Source organism: Cyprinodon tularosa, unplaced genomic scaffold, assembly GCF_016077235.1.
Source record: "Cyprinodon tularosa strain WSP-4 unplaced genomic scaffold, ASM1607723v1 ctg161, whole genome shotgun sequence".
Taxonomy (NCBI): domain Eukaryota; kingdom Metazoa; phylum Chordata; class Actinopteri; order Cyprinodontiformes; family Cyprinodontidae; genus Cyprinodon; species Cyprinodon tularosa.
Window position 1 is genome coordinate 1,604,167 of NW_024038449.1, and position 13,588 is coordinate 1,617,754.

Here is a 13,588-nt window from a genome sequence, read left to right on the forward strand (position 1 = left end):
TGTCTTTTTTTACTTTTTGCTTATGCGAAATAAAACTATTGGTTTTAAATTCACATTCACATGCTTGCTATATGGTTTTGTGCATAAACACGTGCAACACGTTCTCAGATAGCCCGCGCATAGCTGATTTACCAACCGATTATCATGTCTAAATTGAGAGAAACTTTTGGAACTAAATTTAAAATCTTCTGCTCTGTGGACTGCTTCTTTGTGCATGACCCCTGGACAACTCACCCACTAACTTTAGCCCTGTCTAGAGCAGTCAAGATTTGGATCAGTCATTGATTGATCTCAATCATACATCAAGCATCTGGGATCAATCATCAGAGCCAGTGCAAGATCTTAGCTTCTGAGAAGGTTAGTGGCTTTCATTCATTGTACTTTCAAAACCACAGACCACTACCTGTCATGGCCACCAACTGTCATGATGTTGGCACTGATGGCTGGCCTCACTGATTCACCTGTCCAAATCTGCCCAGTTGCTCTTTACTGCTCATCTAATCCACCTGCTCCATCTCCTATTTATATGGCTCAGTCCCAGCCATCGGAGGGAGATTATTACTCTTGTTCTAGAGCTCATTCTCAGGGGCCAGGGGAGAGAGAGTTTTTAGTGTTCCTTTGTTTTTCTGATTTGATGATCCTGACCTGCCTCTCATCCACTGAGCGTGTCTGTTCCCGTCTGAAAGTTCTGCCTGAACTGTCTGTGGACTCCTGGAACTCTGGACCAGCCTGTTCCTTTTCTGATTGGTATCCCTGACCAGGCTACTGACTACTGGACCTCCAAGCCTTCCTGTTCTGTTTCCCTGCCCGGGCACTGACTCCTGCATGTTCTCTGGGGATGCAGCATCTGGAACACTCTGGGCGGCGCCTGCCATATCTTTTTGGCAGCCCTTCGGTTGGATCCTACCTTGTTCTCTGATGATGGGCTGAAGTATTACTGTAAACCAGTTTAGTGACTCACATGGTTAATCATCCTCCGTCAGATAATAATGGTCGCAAACTTGTTTTTCCCCAACCAGAGTTTCCAGTGATGGGAGGTGCCCTTCCCTAGCCGCTGCTACCGCGGATCAATAGCCCACCTCTGTTTTTAATAAACGCTTTGAGTTATCCCACTGTCTCTCCCGCCTTGAATTACAGGGTCCTTCTGTTCTGAGTCATGACACTAACTTGGCCATGATTTATGTTGGCTGAAGCATTCAGTCTCCATATTCGGTCCAGTTAATACAATACTGTTGTAGCTATTTCAATGACTTATGTGGTGCTCTTCATAAACATCTTGCTTTTTTTAAAAGGTGTTTTACTCCTGTATCTATTTAAGTCAACTGTATTCCTACTTGGAGAGACTCATACATTGGAAAAACAGTGATAAGAAAGTTTTAGGGACATAAAACAATATATATTGTATCTCTTTGGCGTTTAGACCCCAGCAGAAGACATTGGTGCTTAATGTAGTACTGTAGATCTGCATGAGCAGGTACCGTAGATATAGGTTAAATATTTCTTTACTCCCACGAGGGTAGTCAAGTGAGGGTAGCCATAGACGGGTCAGTGGTTTGAAGTTATTGAAGTGGTGTAGGAGGATTGGAGTTCAGTTGGAAAGTAATAGCATCCTCGGCTTTAAAGGTTTAAATGTAGAGCCTTGAGTCTGTTCCGAAAGGGGATGGCTTATATGCAGAGGGTTCATTTCGTTGCTCTGTACTTGTGACAGTGTAATGACAATAAAAAGGCTGGAATGATGATTGGCTGAGGCGGGGGTGTGGAGCTGTGCTAGTAGGCTGGAGCAGGGTAAGAGTATTTAAGCTGAATTTATGCCTAAGCCTCATGTTCCCTTGTCTTTGTGTAGCACCCAATCACCACAACAAATTCATTTTACATGTAAAACACTACTTGGCAATAAAGCATATTCTGACTCCTGCCCACTAAGTGAAATTTGAAAAAATATTCTGGAATCTTTCATGATTACGCCCCTAGAAGTGTTCACAATAAATGTCCTATCCAAATACATCTTCCCTTTTTTTCATGACAGATTCCCTTTTTTATCAAATATATTATCTAATTGGGAAATTGTACTTATATAAGCTTTTCAACCAAAAGCTTCAGTAATTTTTGGTATTACTAGGCATCAATATCTGTCTGGTAAAGTCAAGAATACTCTGTCTTGAAAAGGATAAAAAAAAAATGCATTGCGTGAATTTTCAGGTTTTTCTTACCTTGATAACCAGATCAAACCTGCGGTAGAGCTCCCTGTCAATGGGTTTAAGCAGCATGAGTTCTGCTGTGGTTTTGTTTAAGCTGAAATATTCTGCATAGGACGTTGGTTTGCCTAAAGAAAAGAGCAAATAAAAATCAGCACATAGGAAAACATCACTGAGTGAGAAGGAGAGAGAGTTAAAGAAAATATATGAATGTTTGGTGTGTCATGGTAGACTGTGAAAAAAGGATTGGGAGGCATGACTAATACTCCTGGTTTTCTCATCTTAGCGTTCGAAGGGAACGGATGAGCCCTCACAGCTCACATTCATAAATGGTGCTTAAAATGCTGCATTGTTCTGTGGGGAAATCAAGTTCTCATAAGGAGAGAGGAAACTTGGCCACATGTGCATAATTATGTGCCTCCTGTGCATCTCCAAAAATATGATACTTCTTTTTTTTAGCAAACATTGATGTGTTTTTTTTTTCTCAGATTTGTGGTGTTTTCCTTCTCTCTGACGAAACACATGTAGAACAAAATGTAAGGCTAAACATTTAACGTGAAGTCAGAGGTTTATAGACTTCTGGCAAAAGTAGTACACTATAGTGTATGAAATTATTCTAACTGCCTTGGTTTGAAAGTTATGTGTACAAGGTACATTATCTACTGTACAGATGATCAGGTTGAGTACACACAGATACAGAAATGCACATTTTATACAACTGTCATTTTTTCTTTTCATTTTTATACATTTTAAACAACTTAAGAATATATAATTAAAAGACAAAGTTGAATGCAGATTTTTAAAGCAAAAAAACTGGATTAACTCTTAAAACATAAGGCTCCAAGTGTTAGTCTGCAAACAGAACAGAATTTATCTTGCATTGTAATACATTGGAACTTAAACACAGCCTGGTAAGGGACCAGCCTTGCAAAATGTAAAAACAGACCATGATGAATAATCTAAAGGAAAAGTCCGGTCATATTAAGAATTCAAAATCCCTAAACTACTTTAAATATAAAATTATAACATACTGTTTGATAAATGATAAGGGTTTTTTAAATTAAAAGTAATTCTCATTTGAATGTGCTTTATTGGAGGCATCCATGTTCTTCAAAGAACACTACTGCCACCTACCAGTTTGTGACGTCACGGTGCGGTATTGGCTGTTGAGCAAGTCCCATTCCCAGTCTTGTTTGAAATATTGGCTAGATATGACATGTTTTTTCTCTGGCCAGAAGTTCAATGGCAAATTGTCCTTCTTCAAATTGACAATCCAACAACGAACCCGTGGTGGATAATGAATCGTAAAGGTAAAATAACTCTTTTTTTTCAATTTTGCCCGAGTATTGCAACGTCAAACTGCCATGCACAAGGTCATTGTCATTTTAACTATAGCTCTTGTGAATTTTGATGGTGAAGTCCTCTCGGAATCTAAAGAAAAATTGTTGTTGATTGCAGATGTGTGTGTAATAGTTCCCATTGATTTTGCTTGTAAACCGCACCATGACGTCACTGCCGGAAGATGTCAGGAGTGAGGTGCTACTATATTTGGGCAAAAATGGCCGTTCCTAGACTCAGTGATCACGGCAAAAAGTATTATTTGTATTATTTTTACTGATTAATGCTAAATTTATTAAATTACTGCAAACATATTAGTTTTAGGTATAGATAATGATCCATTGATCAGTCCTTACTGACTGGACTTTTCCTTAAAAAAAAAAAAAAAATTGCCTTTTTCATTTTACCCATGAAACAAAACAGAAAAATCCCCAAATTCATTTGGCAGGAGATAAATGTAATACAATAACAGCGCTACAATGGTCTGCACAGTTGAAAAAACAATATCTTTTTTAAACACCTCTTGATTTACTTTAAGCATTCAGCATTCCTTGGCAGAAGGACATTTTCTTTGGAAATACTTGCTATAGTATAAATGTGTGCAAAACTATGTTGATATTCTGCTTATTTTGAAAATCAAAATGTTAATCTATAAACAGACATGCAGGGTTTCCCACAATGTATTATAAGCTTAGTAGGCTGTCAATCTTTACTTGTAAAGATGTACTAGGTTTACTAGTAAACACAAAATGGCTGTAGGCATCTAAACTTTTAGTAGCCTCCAGTGTTTTCCTGAACAGTAAGATTGCCGATTCAGTAAGTAGTTGTAAAAGTTGTAGTAGGTGAAGTCGGGGAAGTCAGATGGAATCCAATAATGCACTTTTTACAATTTCAGTTCATAGCTTGTAGCCAATTTGTTTAAAAGAAATAGTGTCAATAGAAATCCAAAAATGCTTGCATTCATGTGGCTGTTGGAGTTTGATGAGTGAAAAAATTGAGAAAAATTATCATACCAATGATGCTGACCTGGCTGCTCCAAAAAGGACTCAAATTTACAGTCATCCTTCAAACAATTATCTTAACATGCTGCATATTACTTGTTACTGCACAGTGCAGTTCATGATGTAAGCCAGAATTTATATCTAATATTAAATCTCTACATCGTTTTCTTTTTGAAGGCTGAATGGGGAATCCTTATTCATGTTTTTTCATTCAAGTGTTGCTTAGGTTGTGAAATACTGCATTTAAAATCATGTTTTTTTTAACATTAACAAAAAATCCAAATGTCGTTTTTGTTTCTCCTCCTCACTTTGAGTACTCCAAGAAGAGTTGGACAGGAGGTGTGACAAAGAGGAGCTGAATTCTGAATTTTTAAGAACATAGATAGAAAATAGATAGAAACAGCTGAAACAAGGTAATGGTCAAACTGCAGTGTTGTTTAACCACAGAAGTATATGCATTTCCAAAAAACATAAAGACGTGGCATTAATATGCATTTCCTCATTAACTTTGACAAAACCTAATTGTGATTTTTTTTTCCAACAGTCCTATTACCAAGCTGTTTTTGATTAATCAGTAATGACTCTGCTAAAGTACCACCTGTAGTATAGCTTTTTCATTAATTAATTTTCTTACCGAGCTAATACGGGGAGTGGGGTGGGGGGTGGAGTGCAATGGAGAGAGGTCAATCTCTTTTTTGGACAAATATTTTTTGCCATGCTTACGTCTAATAATGTGCTCTACACAGTTTATGTTAAGTATGTTATTATTATGATTACTGCAATTGTGATTTATCACAAGCTTAATTTTTTTGTGCCTCCCAAGTACTTGTTTCCCTAAAAACAGAATGTGACACGTGTGGATGGAGCACTGACGAGGGTAAAATAATACAGTTTAAGAGGCATGAGCTTGTTGAACCCATGCCTAATACTGAGAAGACATTTATTTTACTGCTGCAAACTGTAATGCAACTCATTTTTATGGCATTTAGGTCTGCATCATCGTTTCATTTTCTCCTAAAGCACTGATCTCAGGTCATATAAGTAAAACAGGAGTAAAGAGGAGAGAGAGAAGAGGGACATTCAAAACTCTTCCTCTATCATTCATAATGGGCAATGTGAGATGTTTGGCAAATAAAATAGATTACCTCTTAGCACTAACAGGAACCCAGTCCAATTATTGGGACGAAGGTATTATGTATTTCACTGAGATGAGAAAGTAGGTTGATATCCTTCAATATTTCCTTTCCCAATTTTCTGATCGTATGAGCAGGCAGACGTTTCAAAGATGAGCGACACAAGCAGGAATAAAAAAAGAGATTGCAATCCAACGCATGCTACTGTGAAGTGTCAGCTCTGAAGCAGCTGCTCAACAGGAGGAAAAAAAACATACATTTTGTTTTAAGCAAATGTCAAGAATTCATACAACTCTCTTCATCGGCAACCTGTTATAAAAACAACTATTAAAATTGTGACAGAAAGCTGAAGAAACACTAATGAATAGCTTTGAGGCTACAGAATGGATTGCACTATTCCAACAAAATGCCATAACTCATTGATGCCATACCTGAGTATGTGGCTGAATATTCAACCTTCTATGTGGAAAATAATACCTTTTCTACTACAAAAAGTGCAATGTTTTCCCAATAACAAACTCTCTACCACCAGTGATTTGAAGGAACCACTAAATAAAACGAAAGAACAATGCAAGCTGAAGCAGGGAAAACAGGGAAGTGTCGGGGAGGATACAAAACAACTAAAATAAGACAAGATTAGAAAGAGCAGAGAGGCATACGGGAAGAAACTAGAGGATGCACTAGCCAAACAAAATAAGAAATGCATCATCAGGATTTAACAAGAGCACAAGCTTCAAGCAGCAGGATGAGCCAATGAAGTGACCACATTGAATTTAATTAAAGTTTCGGAACAAGTGCTTCCTCTCCTGTCCACAGTCAAACTTATCACGCCTTACCTAAATCTCTTTCTTGATTTCTCACCTTAAATATTTTATGTTTCACCATGGCCCTGGACATTTATAATTTCAAAAATACCTGTGTTCAACCAAATTAGAAGATGGTGCTGCTAATTTGTTCCCCATTGGAGATTGTAAATCTCCAGATGTCTATTAAAAGTTTGGCTTTAAGCAAAAAAACAAAACAAAAAGACATGTCAATTGTTATATAACGGAGTGTTTTCAGAAAGAAGCTTCCTCAAATTCAAAGTAATACTGACCACTTTATACCTGCAAAACTTTTTGTTGTGTTATTCTTTTTCAATGTCTCTCTGTGGAGCTGAAGGAGCAGGCTCATTGGATGTTATCTTATATTCCTTTTATCCCTTTTTATCTCCTTTATTCTTAGGAAATTATCATCATTTAAGCCATTTTCCTCACCTCTCTTCCTTTCCTTTTAGTCATTTCCCTTTCTGTTTTGGTCTATGTGTCTGTTGGATCTAAAATGTAAAAGTTTTACGAGTACAAAAAAATTTAAAATAGAAACCAACCATTACAGTACATAAGATAGTTACTACACACAGCCATCTCTATCTAACTCTTTGAACAACCTGGATAAGTTATAACATTTGTTTTGCTTTTTTGCTAATAAACTGTTAATTATTAAGGTTGACCAGAATTTCGTTTAATTTGCTGCAGTGTGTATCTTTTAGTGACATCTTTGCTCCCTTCCCGTGACTGATAGACTTGCACGGTCAGATTCTTTTGAATCTTTCTAATCTCTCTGCCACAAAATGTTAGCAAAATGTTCAAATAAAGCATATGTCAGATAACTACAACCAGGACAGTTCATGTTTGTCAGACAAACTTAAATTTATTGTAGGTTTGCAGTTAGACAAAAAAAAGTTAAAAAAAATTGAAAATTTTAGCAAGCTCGAAGCTGCTAACAAGTTTGCAAATAGATGTTTTGCACCTGTTTTGAGCAAAACACTCATATTTTGGTTAATGTGGCCACAAAGTAGGCCTTGTTATAATAACAGACTATGGAGAGTTTGTGCAGGTGTGACATTACTTGGACTAAAAAGATTGTTAAATGGTCGTGTCATAACCAAAATAGCATTCTCTAAATGCAACATTTTCAAAAGCAAAGCTGTAGAAGATAGAACAATCTGATCTTAAATTTTGTCCAGTAACTTCAAAGACAGCTTGTTATAATTGGTCATTGTTTGCTGTGCATCAAAGGCAAAAAAAACATTAAAAGTGAAATGATAAGAGAAATTCACCTCTATTATCGCGTACCATGCTTTCGTTACATTGTACTACCTTAAATGTTAGAGAAATAGCAAACACACACAAATGTATGTATGTATGTATGTTATGTGCTGATTTGCATGTACTGTATGTATGTATGTATGTATGTATGTATGTATGTATGTATGTATGTATGTATGTATGTATGTATGTATGTATGTATGTATGTATGTATGTATGTATGTATGTATGTATGCATGCATGCATGTATGGGGCTGTGTGTGTGTTTGTTAATTTAATCAGATTGTCTGCAAAGTTCCATTCTTTTATGAAACTTACTGTTTTCTTAATATAACCCGGTCCAGGGGTTCAAAGATCCTCAACAATCTTCAAAATAGGACAGACAGTCGTCTCTTTCAAGTAATGCAGCTGTGTGATGATCTTGAAAGGTCAATAAATGGCAACATGAAAATAGCATCTCGTCTTAACATGAAAGCTCACTGCGAGTGGGCTGGGAGAAGAGATGGCATCTTAGGGTGGCCATGTCTTCATAAAAATAATTTATTTTTAGGTTGTTATTTACGGCTTTATTAAAGGTGGTGAAAACTGTCAAAGGTACTGCACAGAAAGATTTTTATATTCTAAATAATATTAACACAGTGTCAAATGAGGTGAGCTCAATTCTTATTTCACACCAATCATAGTTAGAAGCTTTTTATTAAATTGTAAAGTATCAACATCCTAAGGCCTTGAGGGATTAGGAGTAACTGGTAAGTGTAGATGACCAATTTTGCTTGTAGGCAGACCTTGGAGCATATCCAGGGGAGAAGCAAAGACTACCATGTAACTAGCAAGGCTAAGTCAGTTGCTCAATTTCCTGTGGTTTAGAATCAGTTCTGGGTTGCTGATCCTCAGTTTCCTTAGAAAAACTATACCGACTTTGAACTGGTCAGTGAATATCACCACATTGTTCCAGGGATGTTGTTCAGAACCGTTTGAGCTGATCATGTTGATTCATTTACCAAGCTATAGCTTTGGTTCTGGGTTCAAGCTGCCAAGCAGTTTGAGAATCTGTGCTAATCTGAGACATATGGGACGTTGCTAGACCTGGACATTGAAGTGTTGCCAATCAGAGGGGAAAATGTCAGATATTGAATTTTAGGTCATATCAACCAGTCCTAGCCTGTGGCAAAACTTATTTTAAAACAATGTCTTTAGAGCCTATTCCTAGCTACCAAAATAAAATGGTTTAAACAAGTGTAGTTGGATGAGAATAGGAGATGCCGATACCTTGATGTATGGATTAGAACTACATGGTCATGGACTACCTGACTGCCTTACTTATATACTGAAAAAGTAGGAATTCAGGAAGCAGGCGGTTGGGAAGCCAGCCATATACTGTTCATCCAGTTTATTAGCTTTCATATAAACTCTAAACCGGGTAATAATTGTAAGGGTTGGAGCCATAACCAATATGAGGAGAGAGGAAAGGAAGGAGTCTAGCTAATGTGTAACAACAACTATAGTTACAGTGACAGTGTCCAATATTTTGCAATTATTACATCAGCATTATATATGTGACAATAGTAACTATAGTTATACTTTTAGTTTTGTAATCTTGGTTATTTCCGTTATTACAAATGCATTATTTTATTGACCACCACAACACAGAAAACAGGTTGTATTTTCACCGAATGCTACCATACGTGCATGATCTAATAATTTCTAAATTCTTTTTGAAATTTTACTAAAAAATATATCTTTCTCTTTAAATTCAGATAAAGACTAACTGACACATACACAAACTAGCTTAACATTTTAACCCACAATTGACAAACCCTGTGTGCTGGGAGCATGTGAATGTTATGCAAGATTAACATCAGGTAGGGTTGGACAATGTGGCTTAAAAATCTAATTTTTAACCCCCTTTGTTTCCTAATATCAATCAAAAATTACATACATTACTTTCAAGAACTAGCTTTATTTTAATCGTTCCCGTTTGGAGGTGAACCTAATTTAAAGTACCAAATCCAAGATAAGAAAATGCTTTAATAAAATGTTTCACATTGGAAATATAACAAATCAAATATTTGCAGCTACTTAGGCTATACAGTCACCTAGCTTATTATTTTTGGATTCATATCTAAGAACAAAAAATTATGAACTGATGTCACCCTGAGCTGTGCAAGCGCAAGAAGTGCATTGGTGAAAATAAAATCCGGATATTCCTAAAATGCAATCTTCATAAACAGAAAATGCAATTCTTTGTTTTCATCGATTATACAAACTGTCTGACTTTCAAAAAGCTCAGAAAACTTCATAAAAGCTTTGTTCCTAACTCAAAATTACATGAAATTGAACAACAGCAACTTATTTAAATCTTGAATCTTCAATAATTGAGAAAAGTATAGCTAGAATGAATTGACTGTACATCATAAATTGAAGGATTAGCAAATTAGCAGCTAAATTCTTTTGTCATTTTCTAACTCTGTGTTGGAATTATCTGGGACCCCTCATACAATAGTAGCAGTTTTTTTGTTTTTATCAGTTGGTTACATTTTTTGTAAAGCCAGGGTCACATCAATAGAGCAGACTTTTTAATTTCCACTCCAAGATTTTTTTTCACTTCTGTCTCTGTGCCCCACAAATTGAAATACCGTATTTTCACGACCACAAGGCGCACCGGACTAAAAGGCGCACTCTCAGTTATGTGTCCCATTTCTGTATTTAACACACACATAAGGCGCACCGGACTATAGGGCGCGTTTTTTATATACAGGTACATGTCCTCTACTACCTTTAAATAGCTCTACTGCGTATTTAAAAATACAGCGGGGGCAAAACTGAGTATGATTGTGCTTTATTCATGTATTTATTACAAAGTATTAATCAAACCTGGCAGCTGGCCGTGAGACAGACACATCGCAGATGACACAGCGCTGTGGTCACTCCTAAATTAACTTAAAATCCTGAAACCTGCCGACGGAATATGTTCGCTTTTATTGCCGGTATCCTGGTGCCTGCAGTTTAAATTATTTAGATGAAAAACACCTGCCAGCAGCCGCGGTGAGGCTGCTGTTGAAGGGATTTACTGTCGGTGCACCGCTGGTATGTGGGGGTCTGAGCGGCTCCGACAGAAATAGATAATCTGGATGAACTGACTGCAATTATTAAGTTTTCAGGTGGCCTTTCTCACTTAAAAACATATTAAAACTACTTTATTCCCACTCATCACAGCAAATATAGCTGCAAGATTTAGATTATTTAGATGAAAAAACACCTGCCAGCCACCGCGATGAAGAGGAGGAGACGCGCCCAGAGGCAGCTGTTGAATTAAGCTTTCAGGTAGAAAAATAGAGCGGGAGCAAAACTGAGTATGATTGTGCTTTATTCATGTATTTATTACAAAGTATTAATCAAACCCATCAAAGTCATCATCCTCTGTTTCTGAATAAAACAGCTGCGCTAAATCAGACGTGCCAGTTTCCCCTTCTTCGCTGTCAGTCACTTTCCGTGCAGCGCAGCTCCTCAGAAATAATGCCGGCTTTTGCAAAAGCTTGAACAACAGAGCCAGCAGACACGTTAGTCCAAGCATCTACAATCCATCCGCAAACGGTGGCGTAACTTGCCCGGCGCTGCCTTCCACTTATCCTGAAACTGTGGTCTCCGTCTGTCATCCATCGCTCCACAGCCTTACTTTGGACGGCCGCTTAAAACCGATGTCGAGCGGTGGAAGTTCCTTTGTCAGACCCCCGGGATAACGGCGAGCACAGTGTTCATTTGATTCACCTTTTTTTCACATCGGCTGTGAGATGGGCACGCAGCAATGGTGATGCGTGGAAAAAACCACCGTCTTCTCAGATACACCTGCCTCAGCCACGCATCCACCCAGCCTTTTTCATTTAATATCATATGTCATCAGAGCGCTGTGTCTGTCTCGCTGTCAGCTCCCAGATCTGCTTCTCTGATTGGTTGATGCGGCGCGTCCAGCAGCAAAACTTCAATTTTTCCATCTCGAGCAGCAGCAGCGCGTTGGCGGCGCTTCAGATGCTTAAACGCTCCCGACGTGCTGCACCAAAACGCGCTGCGGGACCTTTTGCTGCACCTATATGCGCGTCAACCATTGACTTTGCATGTAAACTCGCTGCTTCTGCTGCACCTGCTGGGTCCGGTTCACACCGATGTCGAGCGGTTGAACAGCGAGCACAGCATTCATTTGTTTCCCCATGTTTTTCACATCAGCTGTGAGATGGGCACGCATGGAGTTACATATTAACAGCGATGGTGAGGGGTGGAAAAAAAAAACACCTGGTCTCCTTACATTCAGCCACTCTTTCATCATCTCCTCAATGAGGTGGTCTCAAAAGTCGCAGTTACAACACACATAGGGGGCACCGCACCATAGGGCGCACCGCACATTTTGAGGAAAAAAAAAGACGTTTAAGTGCGCCTTATAGTCGTGAAAATACGGTAATGTAAAATAGAGAAATAACAAAAACAAAAAAAAAAGTGAATGCCAGCGGCATATAAGGACATCATACAGGAGGAAACAAATACATTATAGTAAAAACTTGGTATGTGTAAAAAAAAAAAAGAAAAGAAAAATAATGAAAAATAATATTAGACAAATAAAAACATGTAACTTGTCAAGAAAATATTTAGTTTTAACTGCTTTTTGATCTTCATGATCAACATTTTTCTTTCCAGCTGATTGACTGTGGGGTGGAGTGTTCTCAAGGATTCAGATCAAACCTGTAACCTAACCTAAGCAGGTTTGCCGTTCAACGTATGTTAGCATGGTAACTAGCCTAGTTGAGAATGAATCCAGCTTAGTGGTACTGGCAAGTCTGAGTTGAACCTGTAATTATCTAGCTAATCGGTAATCCTGCATCATGGTACAGGCCTCAGGTGGAATTTGCTTCTGTTTTTGTAATTATAGCTGTCTTTATAAAAGAAAAAAATTATGTTAAACAAAAAGTTAATGCATGCTCACTCCCTCCCATTGACTACTTTTACAGAAGATATTAGAAGTTAAAAACACACAACTCTGTTGTGGTACCTTCTGCCAAACAAATCTGAGCTGAAAAAGTAGAACCTACCAATAAGGATGGAGTAAAGGATCCCAGGTCTGTCAGAGGGAGGTTGTATGTTTCTATCCTGGTCCACAGCTTGAATAGGAGGCGTCACATTAAGGGGATTCGTCTTGTTCTGGCAACATAACAAAAGAAAAGAACGTTACATGCAGAGTTCTTTGCGCTGTTGATTTAAAGGTTTTTTAAGATTGAATCATAAAAAAAATTTCTATTTTTTTTTTTCTGACTACCTTTAATTTTAATCACGCAGATGCTCAGATGCCTGAGGTTTTTCATGAGATCTGCTTAAACTACTGAGCAATTACAAATGACCATTCCCCTTTTAGCTCATAATGGATATACAGTATGTGCTATTTTACATTTATTGAACAGTCATAAGCTTTGTGATTAGTGCTGCATAGAATGAAAGTTTTGTTCGTGAAGGACTAAAATAAAAGAAGACGAAAGATTATGAATACTTTTGCAAGGTGCTGCAAAATGAACATTTGTGATCTTCCACACTAATTTGTTTAGACGTACCTGGAAGATCTCTGCTCTATAGTAATCTAGAATGTAATAACTTTACATTTCCTTTTCATTTCTCACTGATAAAAGGGAATCATTTCTATAGGTAAAAGTTCACTGCACACATTGAAAATCAATTTCTCACATTTTCCACCTGCCTGCCTGTGTTTACTTTATGTGCACACCAAATGTGATGGAAAATGGCAAGTGTGCCTCCATGTATGTTTGTTTGTGGTCACGCAATGATATTGATTTACA

At 37.6% G+C, this 13,588-nt stretch overlaps 1 protein-coding gene across 5 annotated transcripts in view; it reads right to left on the minus strand.

Annotated features, from left to right (window-relative positions):
• Window positions 1–13,588, minus strand: part of LOC119780510 (protocadherin-15-like) — a 336,939-nt gene that overhangs the window by 178,426 nt on the left and 144,925 nt on the right. For all 5 annotated transcript variants that reach the window (XM_038280587.1, XM_038280586.1, XM_038280585.1 and 2 more), the window contains 2 exons: window positions 12,833–12,941; window positions 2,211–2,323 (listed from right to left, as the gene is read on the minus strand). In XM_038280587.1, coding sequence (XP_038136515.1) covers window positions 2,211–2,323; window positions 12,833–12,941 — 222 coding nt within the window. The remainder of the gene's footprint in view (window positions 1–2,210; window positions 2,324–12,832; window positions 12,942–13,588) is intronic.